This window comes from Podarcis erhardii (assembly GCF_964252035.2).
Source record: "Podarcis erhardii genome assembly, chromosome: Z".
Taxonomy (NCBI): domain Eukaryota; kingdom Metazoa; phylum Chordata; class Lepidosauria; order Squamata; family Lacertidae; genus Podarcis; species Podarcis erhardii.
Window position 1 is genome coordinate 32,253,271 of NC_138504.1, and position 21,925 is coordinate 32,275,195.

Here is a 21,925-nt window from a genome sequence, read left to right on the forward strand (position 1 = left end):
CTGCAATTTTCTACTACTACTACTACTACTATTATTAGTGTGAGAAAACCTAAGAACAAGTGGACAGAGTGACAAAGGCAAGGTCCAAAAGCAGATTCTTATTGAGGGAGAAAACTGATTTCAAGGTGGCAGGGTACTGAAGATCAAACGCTCCCTAGGTAGAATAACAGAGCTTGCTCCATCCAGGCATACATTCCACCATCAGTTTTATGGGCTCCATAAATTGCTGGCCGGGTCAGAATAATGGGAGCAGAACATGATAAAAGGGAGGAAGCTGGATGTTGCAAGGGGGGGGGGGGCTTCCAAGGATGCTTAGACTATAAAAACATAGGGTAAGCCTGTTGGATCAGGCCAAAGGGGGCCCATCTAGTCCAGCATCCTGTTCTCACAATGAGCAGCCAATAGGAAATCTGAAATCAGGACATGAGCACAGGGCCAGCAGCCAGCCCATGAGGTATGGGTGAAGCAGCCACTTTGGGCAGCAGAAGCTGAATAAATGGTGTCCCTCCCACCAGTGGAGAAGCAGCACTGGTAGCTACACTGGTTTCTGGCAAGATCTCACCAAAATCTTGTGAGATCTTGCAACAACACTAGGATAGCTGAGACTCTTAATCTCAGGGTTGTGGGTTTGAGCCCCATGTTGGGCAAAAGATTCCTGTATTGCAGGGGGTTGGGCTAGATGACACTTGTGGGTTCTTCCAACTCTACAATATGATTCTAAGAGCACACCAGAAACTTCTGCTGCTGCTAGTACCACATCTCTGACAGTGGTTGGGTGGGAAGTTCTTCTGCTTCCCGGGTAAGGACAGTGGGGTGGCATGGCCAAACATTATCATTTCACCCCAAGGGGTGAAATACAATGGCCCTGCCTGATTGCAACACAACTCTCCCCTTCTGGAGTTTCCAGCAACTGGATTACTGCCTCAGACTGGAAAGGCAGAGCACAGCTAGTAACCACTAATAGCCTCATCCTCCATGAATTCTTCTTATCTTCTTTTACAGCCATCCAAGTTGGTGGCCATCCCTGCCTCCTGTGGGAGGGCATTCCATGGCACACAACCAGGGCTGTCTTAAGCATATGTGGCACCGGGGTGCAAAGATCTGGCTGGTCCCCCACCCCCCCGGGGTTGCCCAGTCCCAGATGCACAGGAGGGCGGAGCCAGCTGGCTGCCTCAGCGTCTCGCAGGCTAGGTCACCCCTGAACTTGCGGTGCAGAGCCACCCACAGCATAAGAGCCCACTGCAGCGCTCCGACCGATGGGCAGGCTCTTCCCTGGACTCAACTCTCGGGCCCTGGACTCTTGGCCTGGCACCCCTGAGAGCCTGCGCCTGGGTGCCTCACACCCCTAGCACCTATGGGTAAGACGGCCCTGCATACAACCAAAGAGGAAGGATATGAACCTCGGCCCATGATGAGAAGAAACTTGACATGGATTTTGGGGCGTGAGAAGCTGATCCTCTGAGAATCCTAGCATGAAACGCTTCTGATCAGAAAAAGAAAGGAACACAGAAACAAGGCTACATTTGAACAAGGTTGTCTAGCCCAGCACACTGCCTCCCCCCATGAGACATGATCTTTATGAACTGCCCCATGAACTCACCACACTTGCACCTGGATCAGAGGGTGCCACAAGTATGGGATGAACACAGGCTGGGGTAAGAATAATTCAGAAATCAAACAGACTGGTTTCCAGAATTTTCTTGTAATGTAGCACTTTATGGGAAGAGTTTGCTAAGTTTGTATACCACCCTTCATCCAACGATCACAGGGTGGTTCACGACATAAAAATACAAGACAAGAACACAAAACACAGAAATGGAATTGAAACCAAAACAAATCAATAACTCCCCTCTGACAAACACATTTAAAAGGCCATAAGTTGTTAATCAGCTGAAGAGCTGGTTATAGAGAAACATTTTTTATCCTGTGTCTAAGGATAGGCAATGAGGATGCCTGGCAAGCCTCCCTGGGGAGAGCATTCCCCAAACAGGGAGCCACTGCAGAAAAGGCCCTCTCTCATCTTGCTGCTCTCCGGATATCTTGTGGAGGGGGCACACAAAGAAGGACCTCAGATGATGGTCATAGGGTTTGTATTGGTTCATATAGGGCAGGGGTCAGCAAACTTTTTCAGCAGGGGGCTGGTCCACTGTCCCTCAGATCTTGTGGGGGGGGGCGGACTATATTTTGAAGGGGGGAAAATGAATGAATTCCTATGACACGCAAATAACCTAGAGATGCATTTTAAATAAAAGGACACATTCAACTCATGTAAAAACACACTGATTCCCAGACCTTCCGCAGGCTGGATTAAGAAGGCGATTGGGCTGGATCTGGCCCCTACCCGTGCCTACCCATGATATAGGGAGAGACAGTCCTGGAGGTATTGTGGTCCTGAGCCATTTAAGGCTTTATAGGTCAAAACCAGCACTTTGCATTGAGCCTGCAAACTAATTGGCAGCCAGTGCAGTCGGGCCAGGATTGGCGTTATATGCTCAAACTGCCTTGCCCCAGTGAGAACCTGACTGCTGAATTCTGCACCAGCTGAAGTTTCTGAACCTCCAGCCCAGGTAAGATTTTGAAGGCTTGGGGAATGAGAAACTACCCTTTTTATGGCCAAACAACCACTTCCTACCCTTCTTAGATGTGAAGCGTAGAATACTTAGGCAGCAATTTTCACCTGCTAGGATTTCTGCTGTGCCTTGAGGGTTTTTGAAAGTCACGTTGTGTTCCCAGCTAGGACTACCAGAGAGCAGCATCAGTAGAAAGGGTGACCCTCCCAGGCACCAGATTTTATTGACAGGTGCCAGCTGCTCCACCCAACCCTACCCCACCGTGTCATTGGCCCAGGAAGCAAACTGCTATTGAACCATGACTGCAAATATGGTTCTTTTCTCCTCTGCTTTTCCTGCTGCCAAAAGTAGGGCCCTGTGTTTTCATTGCTCCATTCTAATTTCAGATTTTGTAGATTTACTACACAAACACACAGGGAAAGCATTCCAAAAAGCCTGACATTTCCCCAGCCACAAAGACAAAGCACTTTCTTTCCCCCTGCCTGCACCACCCCCAAGCCAGCTGGTAGCGTTTGGCTGCCTGAGAAATAACAAGGTCAAACATTAAATATTTATACCTTGCAGTTATCAATATCATACCAAGTCATGGCCTCCTTCCAGAACACCACCTGTCACCATTTAGCTTCACATTCACAGAGCGGGTGTATGAGCTTTCATGAATGTTGCTGCTGCCATTGCCAGCACCCCAGGCCAGAGGCAAAAATTAAGACATCTTTGTTACCTTAGAGGCAGCAGCCACTAGAAAGGCCACCTCAACATGGACTCTTAGTCTTTATGCTGAATGGGTATAGGTGGCTTGGTGCTATGACTGATGCTCCCAGCAAAAATTTACTTGCTTTGGAAGGTGGGCTACTCTTTACTATAGGGTAACCAGCTTCATATAACCAGTCAATTTAGTGCATGAAGGGGTTAAAACCATAGAGGAAGCTGTCCTGCCAGGCTTAACCAATGACATTTCCATACACCCTGGGAAGAAATAGTTAACCAAGTCCTTTGTGCGCGCGCTCTCTCTCTCTTTCTCTCTGGAATTCAGTTCTAGAGGTCATAGAACCATAGAATCATAGAATCTTAGAGTTGGAAGGCATCCCAAGGATCATCTAGTCCAGTGTTTCCCAACCTTGTGCCTCCAGCTGTTTTTGGACTACAATTCCCATCATCCCTTGCCACTGGTCTTGCTAGTCAGGGATGATGGGAGTTGTAGTTCAAAAACAGCTGGAGGCACAAGGTTGGGAAACACTGATCTAGTCCAACCCCCTGCAACGCAGGAATCTCAGCTAAAGCATCCATGACAGGTGGCCATTCAAGCTAAGTATGCTCCCTCCTCCATGTGACAGCCCTTAAGATATTTGAAGATGGCTATCATATCTCCTCTCAGTCTCCTCTTTTCTAGGCTAAACATACCCAACTCCTTCAAGCACTCCTCATAAGGCTTAGTTTCCAGATCATCTTGGTTGCCCTCCTCTGCACACATTCCAGCTTGTCAACATCCTTCTTAAATTGTGGTGCCCAGAATTGAACACAGTATTCCAAGTGTGGTCTGACTAAGGCAAAATAGAGTGATACTATTATTTTCCTTGATCTGGACACTGTACTTATGATGATGCAGCCTAGAATAGCATTAGGTTTGTTTGTTTTTTGCCACTACATCACACTGTTGACTCATGTTAAGCCTGTGGTCCATCAAGACCCTGAGATCTTTTTAACATGTACTGCTAGTAAGCCAGGTGTCCCCCATCCTATATTTGTGCATCTTGTTCTTTCTGCCTAAGGGCATAACCTTACATTTGTCCTTATTGAAATTCATTTTCTTAGCTTGCACCCAGTTCTCCAATCTGTTAAGGTCATTTTGAATTCTGATTCTGTCTTCTATGGCATTAGCTACCCCTCCCAGCTTGGTGTCATTTGTGAATTTGATGAGCATCCCCTCATTTATTTCATCCAATTTGTTTATACAGACATTGAACAACAACGGGCCCAGGACAGAACCCTGCAGCACCTCACTTGTCCCTTTTTTCCAGGATGGCAAGAAACCATGAATAGTACTCTATGGGTTCAGTTAGTCAACAGCTACAAATCCACCTAACCAACCTTGTTCAACACACATTTTACCTCGCAAGATTATCAGACCTGTTTGCGAGGTCTGGTCACAAGCTCCCAGGATCTGCACTGAGCTAAGTTTGACTGCTGCTGGTTGCTAAGTCCTCCCTCAGCCTGGCTTTCTCTCAGCTGTAACTCCTCCCCATCAGATCCTGTGTCCCCACAGAGCAATCAACCACACACACCCTCAGGCTCCAACAGACACACCTTCACTCTCTTCATTCTCCCCCAGCAAACCTTGTCCTTGATTGCAAGGTCTGGTCGAAAGCTCCCAGGTCTGAGCTGGTCTTTTACCAGCCTCTTTTGCTTCAGACCAGTCAGCCCATGCAATGTTTTACTGCCCGTGAATCTTTTCCTGACTGCTGTATGGAAAAGCACATAAAGCTAACTTTTGAAACTTTTAAAAGGGGACAATTTGTGGGTTCACTGGATTAGCACATTTAAAAGGTTTTACAGCCTATATTTCCATGATTTTCTCTGCTGCATGTTTTGCAATGCTAAATCTCTGCTGGAGTTCTCTCACCAAAGAGTACTTGCCTCAAACTTGAGTCTTAGCTGCCAGGATTCCAACATTTACATATTCCTTTCTTTAAGCCTCCTTGTTTTTGTTTTTTTCATTTGATCTACAGTCTATTCCTGGCCGTCTTTCTTTTCTTTTCTTTTTTTATAAAGATATTTATTAGAGTTTCCAATTTAGTACAAAAAGAAAGACAACCAAAAAACAAATAATACAAATAATACAAATAATACAAAAAAACCAAATAATTTTTCTTGCCCCTTGCCCCTTCCTCACCGCTCTGCCCTTCTGTTGCTTCCATATCACAATAGAGCCTCACTTCTAATTCTTGCAATCTTATAAATAAGCTGTCCTCCCTCCCTCTCTTTAACTTTGGTTTTAGCTGTTTTTATGAAGAAGTGGTTTGGAATTTATGGCACGTTCTACACTCAGAGCTCTCTTTCATGGGCCTCTTACATATACACTCCATCTTCATGTGAGTGTGTGTAAACCAGAGTTGTCTTAATGATTTGACATCTTCATAACAGGAATAAGGAATAAGAGGAGAGGTCCTCTTGTGGATCAGGAATTGGTTAAGTAGCAGGAAGCAGAGAACCTCCTCCTCTCTCTGCACACCAACCCGTGGCTCCTCCTCAGGCTTGGCTTGCTTTATGTTGGAGTGACCCAAATGTTGTGGTGGTACCCCAGCTTCCTTTTTTCTTTCTTCATTCTGTGTCCTCCTCATAACCCTCTCTGCTCTTCTAAGTCTTCTTGTTTTTCTGACCATATCATCAATCATATGCCTCCCTGTCATTCCATTCCATTCCCTCTTATGCTTCTTGCAAAGATAGGCTGATCCCCTTCATCAGCCCGATAACTGATTGGGCAGCAAACATAAGGAAGTCCAGTGGGTTACTGAAGTAATCTCTTTGCAAAAATGGAAGTCAGGCTGGAGCATTCCATCTCTTCCCACTTTTCTCTCTTTCATGATAGGCAAAGAAACTGCTCCAAGAAAGCCAGGCCAGGCAGCAGCTGCCTGAGCTGCTGTCTTTGCTGGATCGCTCTCAAAAAGCCAGAACTCCAAAGAGCATTTGCCAACCCTACCCAACTGGCTCATCTGAGCTGCTGCCCCCCCCCAAAAAAAAACCAAAGCACAATCCAGGAACTGCTGTTACAGAAGAAGACATGCAAGACTTTAGGGGGCACCGCAGGCTTAGCATTCTCAGTGACTCCAACCTCTCCTTGTCACTCTCAGGAACTTCCCCAAAAATGTACCTTGGGGTGCTGCATCAAAGAGACAGAAGAGACTGGGGCTTTTCCTTCCCCCTGCCACGCTTTAAGCTCTACACTGGATGCAGAGCAGCTGACTCACTGGGCCTCTGAAGCAAAGCAAAACTCCAACCTGAGGATCACATTTGCCATTTCAGCTTATGCACTGTGATGCCTAATGAGATTTCCTGAATGCCTTTGGTTGTTTATGTTTGCACAATAATTTAGAATGGTGATACATTAAGCAGACATCAAAGGAAATGTATGGCAGTCAGATCTGTAGGTGGCAGTTACATGGCTAAGAGAGTGAAGAGGCTCAGGAATTCACATATCCTGCCTCAGAATGGATCACAAGGATGTCCATCTGCATCCAAGCAGAACCTGTTGCTTATCAACCCTCCAGGCAGGTTGCTGGTGATCTAAGACTCCTTTATATAATGCCTTCTCCCCAGAGATTTTGCATTACAGTTTCTTTGTTCTCATGAGGTTTCTGAAGGTGGGTTGCTTTTATGGGATGATATTTATTAGGTTTTGTATATGCAAACCAGCCTTGCTGGGCTGGACAGCCCTTTTCCACTGAGGAAGACTTCCCCCCAAGGACTGGGTCTCTATTTTCCCTGTATTTTCATGAAATAGGCTTTTCACCAGGACTTAGTTAGAAGCCAGTGGCCTCCTTTGGGGGTGGGGAGGAATATCCATCTAGATCAGGGCGGTCCAACTTTTTATACTAAGTAGGCCACAAAAATACTTCAACACAAAACCTGCAGGCCACACACTGCCTTGTGTGGGAGGGGGGAATGAAGTCAAAATTTGACACCCACAAGCCTACCTTCCCAAAACTGGCTAGGTGAGGTGCTGGGCTTTGGGGAGGAGGCATGAGGCTGTAGCAGGGTACCAGATCCTGCCCACCTTCTTCCCAAAGCTGGGAAAGTGCTAAGTAGGCTCTGGGAAGGAAGGAGGAGGACTCTGTCAGAGCCCTCATCCCTTCTTCCCACCTCACCTTGCTTACCTGACTTTGGGAGGGCTGAGGGGGAAGGGGTCAAATGTTGCTGAGGGCCACCAAAAAAAAAAAAAAAGACCTCAAGGACCACATTTTGGACCACCCTGATCTAGATGGTCTATTAAAATAGAATGCATATCCCATGTGAATCATTCTACAATCAGAGAGAGAGGGAGAGGAGAATAAGGATGCTGGCACAAGCCCTAAATTCTAATCCATTCTATTTAGTGCCAGATTGTGGATGCACATTTCAGGGTGAAAATAATGATTTTAGTGTGGATGAGAAGCAGGACTCCCCTTTGAAAGAACGTGCCAATGTGTGTCTGATTAACACCTGTGCTTCCTAATCCAGCAAACACTGCAGGTGTAGAGAACACCTTTCATCTATGGAGCTTTCTGCACAGGATGAAGGAGACTCTGGTCTATCTGCAAGCCACCAGTCTGAGTTTGTGGCAAACATTATTTCCAGATATTTTAAGACCCAAAACTTCCCATGAGAGGTCCAGGTGAGGTCTCTCAAGCTTTTGTCCTACTCAGTCATTGCCTTGGGCAGGCGCACACCCTGCCTGCATCAACTGTGCAGTTTTGAAAATAAATCAGTTGCGAATTTATGCCATTCCCAAGGACAACTTCTTTCAGGCTCTTTTAACTCTGCTAAACCTGCTGCCTCAAGATGCTCTTCCTTGACATTCTTTTTTGCTCTCTACATCAGATTAAGTTTGGCACATCGAGAGGTGTGGGTTCAAGATTAGAGTTTCTTTAAAAACACAGTTCAAGCATGCAGTTCTGGCAGGACAATGTGAACCCAAAAGGAAAGTGCTTTGGAAGAAAAGAGAAGTGTAGCAAAGAGAGGGTGAGTCTAGTCACTGTCACACCAGTAAATTATGCAAAATGCAGGCCTTTCTTTGTGCTTGTCCTATGAGACAGGCCATGGTTATTATGGCCATTCTGCAGTTGGGTAAAGTGATGCTGATTATAGAATCAGGCTTACCCAGCTTTGATGCTCCAGTACACGCCCTTAGCTGGTGTTAAGCCAAGGCTTGATAGGGCTGCACAAAGCTCTGTGGCCGCTCTGAGTAGCAGGAAAAAATGGGGGGAAATGACACGGGATGGGGGGAGAAAATAGCATCCTTCTCTGATATTTAGATTTATAAGTAGTGGCTTCAAAAACAATTCTCCCCCTACTATTCTCAAGGATTTTCACAGTGATACGATTTTGTAAAGACTTGATATTATTTTGTATAAAACAGAAAATAATAATAAAATAAAATGGCTTTTCAAATTTTCAAAAAAACTTTCAGTAGTTGCACCACAATACATCACAAAAGACGTGACAAGCTGAACATTTTAAGCCCTAACAAAAGGGAAATTGAAAAGCACCAGGATTTCCCTGAGAGTTGCTTTTTGCATATTGATTCAAAACAAAAACAAAACCCTTTTCAAGACCAACATTCTTCTTATAAGGGGAGAAATTCCTCATTCTACTCTAAATTTGGCTTGGGCTTCCAGGGGAAGCGAGGGACTCTGGTTGCCTTAGACAGCTCCTCTCAGAGACAGTAAAGAAGGTGGTGGTAGCATGGTGGGAATTTGCCGTGTGCAGCTGTCTTCTGTCCATTCCCATTTTTTCTCTCTTTAAGGACTCTCCCCTACAATGGCACACAGGCCCAGGCAGGGAGAGAAGGCTTGCTTCCATGAATGCCACAAAGGACACCCAGCAGCAGATACCCATCATGGCAAGGATGTGAATTAGTGAGTGAGTGAGTGGCTGCTCTCTTCCTGAGATGTATGAAGTCTTGTGGAGGCCAATGGTGTGTGTGTGTGTGTGTGTGTGTGTGTGTGTGTGTGTGTGTGTGTGCAGTGTAAGATAACCAGCCTCATATACCCAACATGATTAAGTCTAATTATTGCATGAAGGGGTTAAGACCATAGAGTAAACTGTCTATCAGGAAAGCTCAACATGTGAGGAGATCTGAGCTGGTTGTTGCAGCTCAGACTGCATGGCTCTTACAAGCCACTCTTGATTAATTTAGGAACTTTTACCACTTAGTAACTAAGCCAAGTCTCCTGGCCCTTGTGGAAAAGCACATGAATGTGACCTTTAGAGAGTGTGTAAGTAAACCATTTTTAGCTTCTCAAATGTGTGAGAAGGCAGGGAACTCACAAGGGCATATGTTAAAGGTCTACAACCCTTATGTTTTTAAAATCTCTGCTGGGGGTCTCTCACCAAAGAGTACTAGCCCCAAACTTGGATCATGGCATCCAGGAATTCTATTTTTCCTACCTATATCTTCCCCCCTGAACGAACATGCAAATGAACACAACACCCCCAGTGTCTTTGCCCACTGCTGCCAAGCAAAGACCAGCACTCCAACTTCCTATTTCTCCTCTTTGTCCAACAGTTCAGTTCCTTAGAGGGACAAGCAGCTGAGAAATTTCCATCCCCTCCCAAACCTCGGCTTGCCAAGACGGGAGAGGCTGACTAGCCTTCTGGCTTCCTCCAAACTAGGCCCATTTTCATGAGGTGGTTGAAGTAATATCCCAACACAACATTTTAAAAGAAGCATTTCTCATGCTCCCAAATGTCAAGATATTGTAACAATCCACAGGGAGCATTATATTCACAAAGAATGAAAGTAGAAATGCAGATGATAATCCACTCCTTCACACAAACCATTGAGGGGGCTAGAAACCCTTTGGGGCACAGTGTGCACATTTGTCCCAGCACCTCACCCCGAACACAACCAAAGAGGGAAGTGGGGGTGGGGGGGGATGATGAAAGAATGAGAACTGCAGGAAGGGTCAACTCTGCCCCACCTCCCTTTAAAAACAAAATCTAGAAATCCAAGTCCAGCAAAATGGCAGATAACTAACACACCGGTGCCTCTGAATCAGGCAGTGCAGAACTACAAAATCCATTGTTTGGAAAGAGAGGTTTTGAAAGCATCTCCAAGGAAACCAAGGGATGCCAAGACAGTGCAGAGAGTGGGATAAACCTATTCCTACTGCTGTCAGCACCTGTAGCTCAGGCTCACTCTTAAAGAAGGTTATTTAAACTTGCCATTTTCTGAGAACAGAACCTGCACAAACTCCATGGCTGTCCTGACTGTTTGCAGGCCAAATTTGCATCACCTTGCATCTATCCCTTCTGCTGCCCATGGTGGCCATCACCACCCCATGGCATTGTTCTCCAGAACAGGAACATCTTTCTCCTTGAGCAGGTATGAGGAGTCTGTGGTAAATAGCATTGCAGCCAAAATAAAAATTCATGTGTTGCTAGACAAACAAAGGGTTAAGACACATGGAGACGGGGCATTCTGTGAAGTCATATCCCCTGCTTTCCTAGGTGGGGGAAAGTAACAAAAGGAAAATAATCCTTACTACTTACTCCCTCCCAAAAGTTCAGGTTGTTGTTTTCCTTTACCATGTAACTAAAGAGAGGAATGCTTCTCTGTGCTTTCCTGGACAGATTCCATTATTTATCTCAACCATTTATTTTGTAATTGAAAAAATATATTCTGCCTGTCTTATTTCACTGCTGCTTACTGCTGAATCGAGTCTGAGACATTATGAAAGTAAATAATATTTTTATTCTTACATGACAGACTTCTTTGTTATTCTTTTGTTTATACGGATAAAGGGGGGAAGGTCCAGTCAGCTACAACACCCTGGACAATTATTAAGGTTAAGCAACCTTGTCCCAGAAGTTTCCACATTTTATACCACAAAGGGATGGTAATTTTAAACATTGCTAACCAGACGATAAACTCACACAAGTGAGCACGAGCAAGGATAAATAATGAAGAATATCTCATCCTATGCTCCAAACCCATCTAACATCCCACAGGCTTACTTTTGTTCAGGGGTTATAAAGTTTGACTCAGCAAACTAGCCACCCATAATTTGTGGTTGCCACTAGTCCCCTCCCCACTGGTAGGCACGGAGAACAGGGTCATCTCTCATTTGTGTGGGGTGTGGAAAAGGAAAGAGGGTCTGGTTGCTTTTCCCTACTTAAAAACTGCAGAGGGAAGGAGACACCCAGGGCAGGAGGGATCTGTGTGGTTCTGGGAGGCCTCAACATCAGAGGATGGGGTGCACTGTCCCCTATCCCCCAAATCCACCCAATATTTCCAAACTACGACTCCCAACATCACTGCTTGCTGGAGCTGATAGGAGTTGCAGTTCAGCAACATCTGAAGGGCCACAATTTCCCACCCCCATCATTGGAGGAAAGAAGCACAGCAGAAGAGGAACCACCAAGACAAACTCACCAAGGGATGAGAAAGGTGACCACTGGATACACCAGGGCAGACCATCAGAGGTCACTAGAAGGGAAAAAGAAACTGCCCTGCATTCCTCAGCAGAATTTAGCATGAAATGAACTGGGAATGAAGCCAGCTCCCATTGGCGTGGGGCAAGCAGGGGACTCTGGGGAGAAGGATGTCAGACTCACCACGCGGGAGGCACCACTTTTCTATTATACGTCCTCTCAACACATACCTCCACACACCTCCACAACAACAACGAAATAGAAGAGACCAAACAAGTAACAAATGAAAAGTTCTTGGGGTTATCCTTGTAAAAAATCACAGTTTGATTTGCATGGGGAGAAGGAATAAGTCAGCTGATAAAATTAATAAGAAGATAAAATTAATAAAGAACCAGCCGGGGGACAAAGGAGCCCCCACAGAGACTCCTCTGCCTGGGCCACATGGACAGATGGAAGAGGGGTGAGGGGCTTGCTTCATTCCTTGGGGATCATGCCCTTGATAGCCGACTCCCGGTTGACGTACGTCGCCCAGTACACCATGTTGAAAATGGTGAACAACACCGGAAAGACGATGCGGGACATTTTGTCTACCTTGCTGACACTGTTGTAGGTCTTCTTGTTCTCAGGGGGCTTCTCTTCCAACCGGGCCACCTTTGGGGGCGCAGCAGCAGCAGCAGCAGCAGCAGCTGTGACAGGTGTGGCTGTAGTTGCTGATGCACTCTTGGCAATGGTGGGCAGGCCTGGCTCCTTGGTGATGTTGAGGGCATACGTTGTGCCAACAATGTTGTAGGTGTTATTGGTCTTCTTTGCCAGCATGACGGGCTCTTTTTTCTGAGGAGGAATGAAAAAGTCTTTGGAAACCAGCCCAGAAACAGCTCCCAGAAACACTTGCTACTGCAGAAATAAAAGGCTTGCAAAAAACCAAACCAGATGAACTTGGTGCAATTCAAAAATGCACCACGTCAAACCTGGATCAGAGGGAAGGGGAGCATCTGCTTTGCGTGCAGAAGGTATCAGGTTCAATCCCCAGTGGCATCTCCAGGCAGGGATGGGAGAGATCCCCAGCCTGATACCCTGAAGGGTATTGTCAGTGTATACAATGCTGAGTCAGATGAACCAACTGTCTGACTCAGTATAAAGCAGCTTCCAATGTTCCTAGAGTAAACCACGTTGTGAGCTGCAAATGCTACAAGTCCTTGCCAAACATGGCATCTCCAACAGGAAATTTATGGCCAGTGAAATCTCAAATAATGTACGTGTGCTGCCTCACACCACAGGGAATCTGCAGGTAGGGCTCTTCTCTTCTCTCCCCCTCCCCCCTTTTAGAACAGGAGCAGTATCTATGTGATTTCTCAACCCCTTTATACAGCAGGTCATCTGTGTAATTCCAGGTGACATTTAACACATTGCAGGGCTTGAGATCATCTCCACTGATGTGGGAAGCCAACTGGCCTTTCACAGGTGAAAAAATGCTTCTGGGTTATAGTTATTCTCAGAGCTCCTTTGGTGATGCGTAAAAGCCATACAGGATAAGCAAAGGGGGGATTAGGGGCAGCAGCAGCAATGGACTCCCTCTTTCTTTCTTTCTTTCTTTCTTTCTTTCTTTCTTTCTTTCTTTCCTTCTTTCTTTCTCTCCCTCCCTCCCTCCCTCCCTCTCTGGGCTGCAAAACATTGATGTTTAGCTCTGTTTGGAGTAAGGCAGAGGTTCTCAAACTTTTGGGGGCCAATCCCCCCTTCGTTCCATGAACTTACCCCCAGTGCCCCCTACCCTACAAAAGCACTATTCAGAATAGCAGTTTGCCTAACGCACTAAGGAAGATAACAACACCATATAAGTCAAAACAGTGACAATTAATTGCACATTTATTCAAAATCCAATTAAAACCCTTTCATTTAATGAATTCAACAAAACTGATGAACTTGATCCAGTGATAGCAGCTTTCCAAAATCTGATAGTCATTTACTCCTCCTGCACCCCCTGCTACCCCCTAGGGAATCCCACCCCCCAGGGTGTGCTACCACCCACTTTGGGATCAACCAAAGTAAGGTTTCAATGCCTCTTCTTGTACGTCAGGTTCTGATTGCTCTCCCTCTTTGCTTCTCTCCTGCTCCCTCCAATGACTCCCTCTCTCACCTTCAATTCCTGGGCCTCCAGAACCTTCTTGCCATCCCAAGACCAGCTGCGTTTAGTGAAGTAGTTGACGGCAGCAAACTCAATCAGTGCAGAGAACACAAAGGCATAACAGACAGCCATGAACCAGTCCATGGCCGTTGCGTATGCCACTTTGGGCAAGGAGTTTCTTGCACTGATGCTCAGGGTGGTCATGGTCAGGACCGTGGTGACTCCTGTGGGAACAAAACCAGAAGAAGCACTGCTGAAATGGGGCCACAGGAGGTTTTCTCCCTCTTGAGGGCAGTGGGGGATCCATTGAGCCTCCTTGGGCTGCTTTGTCACAGCAGCCACTGCCCTAGATGCGCCAAGAAAAGGTGGAAGGAGCCAGTGCCGCACCTGAGCACAATCCCATTGTCAACACCAGATGAGCTGTGTCTAATTATACAATTATGTTGCAGAATGAAATTAGCAAGACATTTAAAATAGGGCGATGGGGAACCTTTAAGGGCCCTCCAGGTGATGTTGGACTACAAATCCCATCATCGTCACTATCCCTGACCATTAGCCACTCTGGCTGCTAGGAGTTGGAGTGCAGCAGCATCTAAATGGAACCCACCGGTTAGCCACCCCTGATTTAAAGAAGAGCTGGTTCAGCATCTTGTTGTCACAGCAGCCAACTGGATCCCTGCCTGCAGTTCGCAGCAACTGATAATCAGAAGCACTACTGCCTCTGACAGTGGAGGTAGGACATAGCCATCATGGCTAGCAGATATTCCTGGGGGAAACCTCAGAGTTTAAGCCTTATGCAAATGTCTGTCATCAACATGAAGGGAGTGTGGCTGACAGGCAAGAAGGTCCCTGCTGCTGCTGCTGCTTCTCTCCAGCACCAGTCTTGATGCTCTCCCCGTCTCCCTGTTTCCTCCAGTCAGCCCTCAGACCATCCTCCATCAGAAGCTCACCAAACACTGTCCGTGCTGGAACACTCTCTCTGTTGAGCCAGAAAGAGACTTGGGAGAGGATGACTGTCATGATGCAGGGTAAGTAGGTCTGGATCACAAAATACCCAATCTTACGCTTAAGGTGGAAGTAAGTGGTCATCACAATGTAGGTTCCTGCAGTGATATGGAGGGGTGGGGGGTAGAGAGGGATACAAGGGGTTTTTTATTTGCCTTTTTTCTTTTCTTTTTTTGCATCCTTGCCAGTAAACATGATTGTTGAGATACAGCCTGCAATGGAAAGCAATCGTTTTTGTTAATATTTATTAAATTTGTCAAGGCAACTTACAACCAGACAAACAAACAAACAAACAAACAAACACTCCATATAGATTAAACCCCACATACATTAAAAGCAAGGGGAGGGAAGACATTTAAAGCATCCCACCCACTTCTTAAAGGTCACAGATAGTTAAAGGCCAAAGGCCTGATTGAAGAGGAAAGTTTTTGCCTGGCGCCTGAAGATATGTAAGGAAGGGGGAAGGTGAGCCTCCCTGGGGAGAGTACTGCACAAGCAGGGAGCCACCACTGAAAAGGCCTGTTCTTGCACTGCCACCCTCCTCAGGGTTGGCCCACCCAGGAAGCAAGGTAAGGGGACCACCTTGAGGGGATCTACAGATCCGACCTCCAAGGAATGCTTCACCAACTGCTGCCACCACCACCACCACTGCCTTTCCCACTGTGGCACCAATGGCTGTGGCATGCTCCTTGGAAGCTGGATCTGCTTCCTCCTTGGCAGCACCTTCCCCAATGCCACCTCTATAGTGGCCTATTTGTGAAAAGGAGGGGCTGCAAAACAATGCACATAAAAACTGACCCTGCAATTTTCACCTGAGACCATTCTCTGAGTGCCCCATCTGTGGGAGGTCCAGAGAGTAGGGACAGAAGAATTGGGAGTTTTCAGTTGTAACACCCCCACACACACACTTGTGCAATGCTATCCCCAGGGAGGATTACCTGATGCCATCATTACATAGCTTTAGGTGATAGGCAAAAAAGCCCCGATTCCTCTTTTACCAGGGCTTGGGCTTTTTAGTATTGTAAGCCTCGTTAAACAAGTGAGATGTTTAGTCCTGCCTTTGCGGTTGCTGCTCATCATGGAGAATCATAGAATTGTAGAGTTGGAAGGGATGCCCAAGGGTCATGTAGTCCGACACCCTGCAGGAAACCATCCAAGGAGGCTCTCCATTACCTGTGCTGGATTCAATGGAGTCTCTCCCCACATTGTGGCCAAGGAGGTCGTACTGATTCAGGCGGGAGCCTTCTTCGGCCACCTCCACTTTCCCATGGGTCCAGGTATAGATCACCTCTGTCTTGGTGTAAGCATCTGTGGAGAAAGCAGAAAGGATGGGATGGAAGAGGTTTAGCTACACCCTGGCAGCTCCTGCCCAATGAGGAACATCTCCAAAATGGTGCCCAGAATGGCTTCCAAAGGTCAACCCCAACTCCAGGAAAAGAGACACCCATTAGAAAGCTGTATCTGGCACAGAGACGCCTGACTGAAACCCTGCACTCCCTCAAGGCGTGGGAAGGAAGGAGGCTGCCACCTAGGATCTTCCATGCCCTGCAAAAAACCAGTGGTGGTTCCAGTGGCTTCCACTGGCCTCTCCGATAACCAGGCTACTGGACCACTGGACTGCATCCCATGCTGAAGCATCAGTGGGCACTCAAGTTAGCCAAAGCAGGTGGAAAATATTAAACCCACACTCAGAGGCTTGTCCCAAAAGGCAACCTCAGTGGGGGCCTGCAGGCACTGTGACAGCACCTCCTTTCCATGGGGCTCTGAAGCAGCAGAAGCAGCAATTGGATAGGACCTGCTGACTTGGGAGGTTCAGTTGTGCTGCTCATGTGTTGCTCCAATTAGACCTGGCTGCTCATGGCAGACAAACAGAGGCCACAAAAGCAGCCAAGTCTGTGGCCAAATGGAGACCCAAGGAGAGGCATCTAAGGCACCATGTCAAAGAGATACCAGATGTTTGCCAGGCTGGCCACACCTGTGGGAACCAGACTCTTGGCTCGACACACCACACAGTGAAGCTGGCAGTGGGTTACCTCTGTCTACTAAATATACTTCCACTGGTTGAGCAGAGGGGAGCAGGGGGCGTGTCATGGGGCCACCAGGTCCAGGAGCTCTCAGATCCAGTATGGCAAAGCAACATTGATCCCATTTCCATATCATGTGCCAAGGAAATCTTCCCCTAGCTGGTTGATCAAATATTGATTTGGGTTCAATTTATTATTATCATTATCATTATTAAACAAAGCACAAGATTTGCAGTTATTTGATGCTTTCCTTTAGACTGGTCTGTATGATGTGAGCTTGTGATTTATTATACTGCAGGGCATAGAGAGACATGTGAAATAATAGGGAGTGGGAGGCACTGTGGTCTAAACCACTGAGCGTCTTGGGCTTGCCAATCGGAAGGTCAGCGACTCGAATCCATGTGATGGGGTGAGCTCCCAATGCTCTGTCCCAGCTCCTGCCCACCTAGCAGTTCAAAAGCACACCAGTGCAAGTAGATAAATAGGTACCGCTGCAGTGGGAAGGTAAATGGTGTTTCTGTGCGCTCTGGTTTCCATCACGGTGTACCGTAGTACCAGAAGTGGTTTATCATGCTGGCCACATGACCCGGAAAACTGTCTGTGGACAAACGCCGGCTCCCTCAGCCTGAAGCAAGATGAGCACCGCACTTCATAGTCGCCTTTGACTGGACTTAACCGTCGAGGGGTCCTTTACCTTTACCTTTACCTTTACCTTTACCTTACCTTACCTTACATGTGAAATAATTGTTTTAGATGATGATGAGTGGATTACAATAATTCAAAAATACAATATTAGAAAGAATTAAGACAATTAAGGGGAGCATGGTATTCTACAGGAAGGGGTTTTTCTAGAGACTGCTGTCCTACAATCAATTTTCACCCAATTCTGTACAAGGTGGAGATGTAAACCTCAAAGTTCATTTATCTGTGAGGAAAAAATTACCTTAAAATGACAGCTTCACTTTGGAAGGCCACTTTGAAAACAGAGGTTCATAGCAACGCAGGATGTTGCATAAGCTCACACTCTCAGGGATGTTTGCTCACCTGATAACTAGCCTGCCAAGGACCCGTACCTGCTGCCTTCAAGCCAAGAATTCAAGGACACTTTGCTTGTGCTGTCAGGAAAGTACTTACAGCTCCCAAACTTCAGTGGACAGGCATGCACATCCATTGGGAAGTCCTCCAGGTGCATCGGACACTCCGCATGAATGGTCAATCTACAAGAAACAATGACCACTGCCAATGGAATATCCAGGTGTTAAACCAACCCTGTTCTCCCACAGCAAGCAAGGAGTTTCCTAGGCAAACTCTTGGCCAAATGGGCATTTCCTGAGAGCGAGTTGTGCTCCTGTAGCCCACTGCTTTCTGAAATGATCACTGTAATCCAAATGCTCACATCCACACATTTCCATGGGGGGTTGCAATGCATACTCTTAAAGCTGCATAAGCAGCACATGCTTCTCCCAGCACAAAGGGACACAAAGGCATTGCAGGATTGGGAATCATTAAACTGCAAAAAAAAATACCAAGAACATTCTGCTGAAGCTTTATTCCTTGTGAGTTGGAGTGACAAGTCTTCTACAAGACCAAGGGAGGAGGAGATGGACTGAACCAGGGATTTTGAACAACATCCTGCAAATCATTAAGACCATCAGTAAAATGAGAAAGTGCCTACTAAGTCAGGCCAACGGCTCATGTGATATGATTATGCTGACAGCTCAGACAGGGAAAGGCAGAGATCCCCACCCCCACCCCATTCTGCACTTCAGGTTCCTCTAAGCTGTCGGGATTGATCCAGTGGCTGCATACTTTATCATATCCTCCTACTACCCCTGAGCTATGGTCTCCAGAAAAGTTGCATGGCAGCTGACTCTTCCCAGTGGAGCCTAACCTGCAGTGTCTGTGACACACTCAGGTTGGTTGTAGGGCTGTGAAGATGCTTGGGCAGCAGGAGATGCTAGTCAAGCTGCAGGAAGGCCAGAGGAAGATGCCCAGGGCGAACCCTCTGGTGCCCATTTCAGCTGAGAGGCTCAATCCCTTCCAGGAGGTGATGGCGGGTGCTGATTAAGGAAGACATGTCTTTGGGAAGCGAAACCACCACCTACCTCATGGTGTAGAGAAGGGTACCATTGTCCACCAGTCGAAGAAGCTTGTTGGGTGTGGTCATGTTGTGAGCCACCGATTTCTTGCCATTGTGGAAAAAGGTGTCAGGTGTCCAGATCTTGCTGGCCAGCAGGTTGTTGAGGGGGAGGATCTTCATGGGGCCATCAAACTTTAGCCTCTCATCTCGCCAGGACTGCCGGAAGAATACATCAATTGTGTACTCCTGCCAGAAGAGAAGATGCAGGTTTAGATTTTAAATAGTTATTTTACAGATAGTTCACTACATATGCAGAAATATTTCTAAAAAAATAAAATAAAATAAATCCTTGTTCCAGTGGACTTCACAAAGTTAAAATACTTTGGTCTTGAATGTTTTCAGCCAGGCAGATTCTTGTTCCATCTATCTATGGGGCAGGGGAGTTCCCTATCTTGTATACTTACCTACAGCAGAGTTAGATGCACAGGTGAAAGATATAAGAACATAAGGACATGAAAATATGAGAACTCTGCTGGATCAGGCCAAAGGGGGTCCCACCTAGTCCAGCATCCTGTTCTCACAGTGACCAACCAGATGCTGATTATGCAGGTGGGATCCAAGCACAAGAGTCCTCTCCCTGCCTGGGGTTTCCAGGGAGAGGGGGAGAGGGAGAGAGACAGAGAGATTCCTTTCCAGCATAATTGTTGTGGGGCTACTTTCTGCCAGAGAGCCTGGGGGGGGGGGGGACTGGGATAGTCCTTGGCATTCTGAGCCCACCAATGTGCTCACATCCTTCTCTTCCCACCGACATGGGAACCAGATGTGTGGTGAGGTCTGCCCTCAGCATTTCCACTACTTCTTCCATTTGCCCCATAGTCTTCCCCCCTCTATACCTCTCCTCCAACATGCACTCATTCCCATCCTGCCAAGCTCTGCCTGCCTGCCTGCCTGCCTGCTGCTGCTGTGTCTGTCTCTAATCTGCTCCTGGCAGCCACCTTTCCTCCCTGCTGCTAATCTTGGCTCTTCTTTTTTTGCCTTCTCAGCAATGCCCTAGCCTGCCTCCAGGAGGATGACATAGATCTGCTAGTAGAATTTAGTCAGATCTACAGATTAAGCTGCTTTCACAGCCTTCCCTTCTACCCAGGAGCCTGGAATGCAGATGAGGGAAGGGGGTGCCACAGATCTCCAAAAAGTCAATTCTCCTCTGAAGGAAATAGTGGCAGTTAAAAGTGACACAACACAGTACTGTAGAAGGATCATCTACTGAGAGAAGGTGTGGACTCAGGAATAACTTAAGAAGAGCCTGCTGGATCAGGCCCATGGCCCATCAAGACCAGCATCCTGTTCTCACAGTGGCCACCCAGATGCCATGCACAAGGGCAACACACTTCCCCTATGTAGTTTCCAGCCACTGGTATTCAGAAGCATTACTGCCTCTGACGATGAAAGCACAGCCATCCTGGCTAGTAGCCACTGATAGCTCTCTCCACCTTCATGAAAGTGTCTAATCTTCTTTTTAAAGCCATCCAGGTTAGTGACCATCACTGCCTCCTGTGAGAGTGAGTTTCATAGTTATGTGAAGGACTTTCTTTTAACCATCCTAAATCTTCTAATTTTCAGTTTCATTGGATGTCCAGGAGTTCTAGAGTTATGAGAGAGAGAAATTTTTCTCTGTGTACTTTCTCCATGCCATCATTTTATAAACTCCCATCATGTTGCCTCTTACTTGCCTTTTCCCTAAACTAAAAAGTCTTCTTTCTTCTTAGAGGAATTGCACCATCCTCTTGACCATTCTGGTGGCCCTTTTCTGAACCTTTTCCAACTCCATAATATCCTTTTAGTGGTAAAGCAACCGGATCTGTGCAAATGTGGCCACACCATAGATATGTAAAATGGAGTTATGGTGTTTGCAGTTTTATTTCCAGTTCCTTTTCTAATGAACCATAGCAAGGAATCTGCCTTTTACACAGCTTCATATAGGGGAGGAAGGGTGATTGCAATTCCACTTTTCAAGTCAGGGCTGATCCTCACTTGCCTGTGCTCCAGGGGCGCCGACTTATAAAAAATATTGGGGGGGCGGGGGCCCATACTGACTTATAAAAAATATTGGGGGGGCCCAAGACCTCCAAACCGCTGCTGCTGGGGGAACGAAAGGGGCGAGCCCCGGGCTGCCCCGACCTTAAGTGAACCTGTGAGGGCCCGCCATATGCGGCAGCCGATTGGCTGCCACCGTGGGCGGTGAATATTAATGAGCTAGGGGGAATCCCCGCTTCTTGCGGGGCTGACGCCAGCCCCGCGAGATTGTTGATGGGTCGAGAGCACGCAACCCCACCCCCTCTCTAGATCGGGAGTGGCTTTGTTTTAACTCATTACTGAATGTATTTTAAAAGGTAACTATCGTCAAACAAGGAAAATAAAAAATACCAACATAATTTTGTGATTTTACAAAGCATAATATAACTAATAATTTTCTTAAATTATTGGGGGGGCAGAGCCCCCCCAAACGAATTTTTGAGGGGGCTCGGGCCCCCTCAGGCCCCATGGAGTTGGCGCCTATGCTATGCTCTTCATTTTTAAGCACATATCTGTGCTTTAAAACTCCCTTTCCTACTGCTTTCTCTCTCTTTTGGGTCATGGTGTTTTCCCCAAGAAAACCCACGCTTTACCGCTGAATCAGACCAAACAGCAATCTGTGGGGAACCCGAATTGACATTTGATCTGGTTCAGCATTAAAGAGTGGGTTTTCCTGAGGGAAGTGGTGCGGCAAAAAACCCAAGCACTCGCACACAGACCAGGAAGGTGTGGACCTGTGCCTAGAAAGCATGGTCAAGAAGGTAAGAGTGGATGAGCTCTTTAGTTAGAACTAAGGTGTTTGATACTATGGTCCAGAGCACCTTCTATAAAGATTGGAGTTGTTTCTGCAGACAGGGCACCACTGATTAATAGGCAAATATGTCTGACAAACCAGATACGGCTGAAAGTGGAAAACACAGCT

General features: G+C 46.8%; 1 protein-coding gene across 3 annotated transcripts in view; it reads right to left on the reverse strand.

Annotated features, from left to right (window-relative positions):
- Positions 1-9,580: 9,580 nt before the first annotated feature.
- The window catches only part of LOC309333513 (gamma-aminobutyric acid receptor subunit alpha-3-like), a 38,992-nt gene continuing 26,647 nt past the window's right edge, over positions 9,581-21,925 (reverse strand). For all 3 annotated transcript variants that reach the window (XM_081847152.1, XM_081847153.1, XM_081847154.1), the window contains exons 5-10: positions 18,956-19,176; positions 17,985-18,067; positions 16,000-16,134; positions 14,772-14,924; positions 13,834-14,045; positions 9,581-12,530 (exon numbers count right to left, since the gene is read on the reverse strand). In XM_081847152.1, coding sequence (XP_081703278.1) covers positions 12,174-12,530; positions 13,834-14,045; positions 14,772-14,924; positions 16,000-16,134; positions 17,985-18,067; positions 18,956-19,176 — 1,161 coding nt within the window. In that variant the 3' untranslated portion in view covers positions 9,581-12,173. The remainder of the gene's footprint in view (positions 12,531-13,833; positions 14,046-14,771; positions 14,925-15,999; positions 16,135-17,984; positions 18,068-18,955; positions 19,177-21,925) is intronic.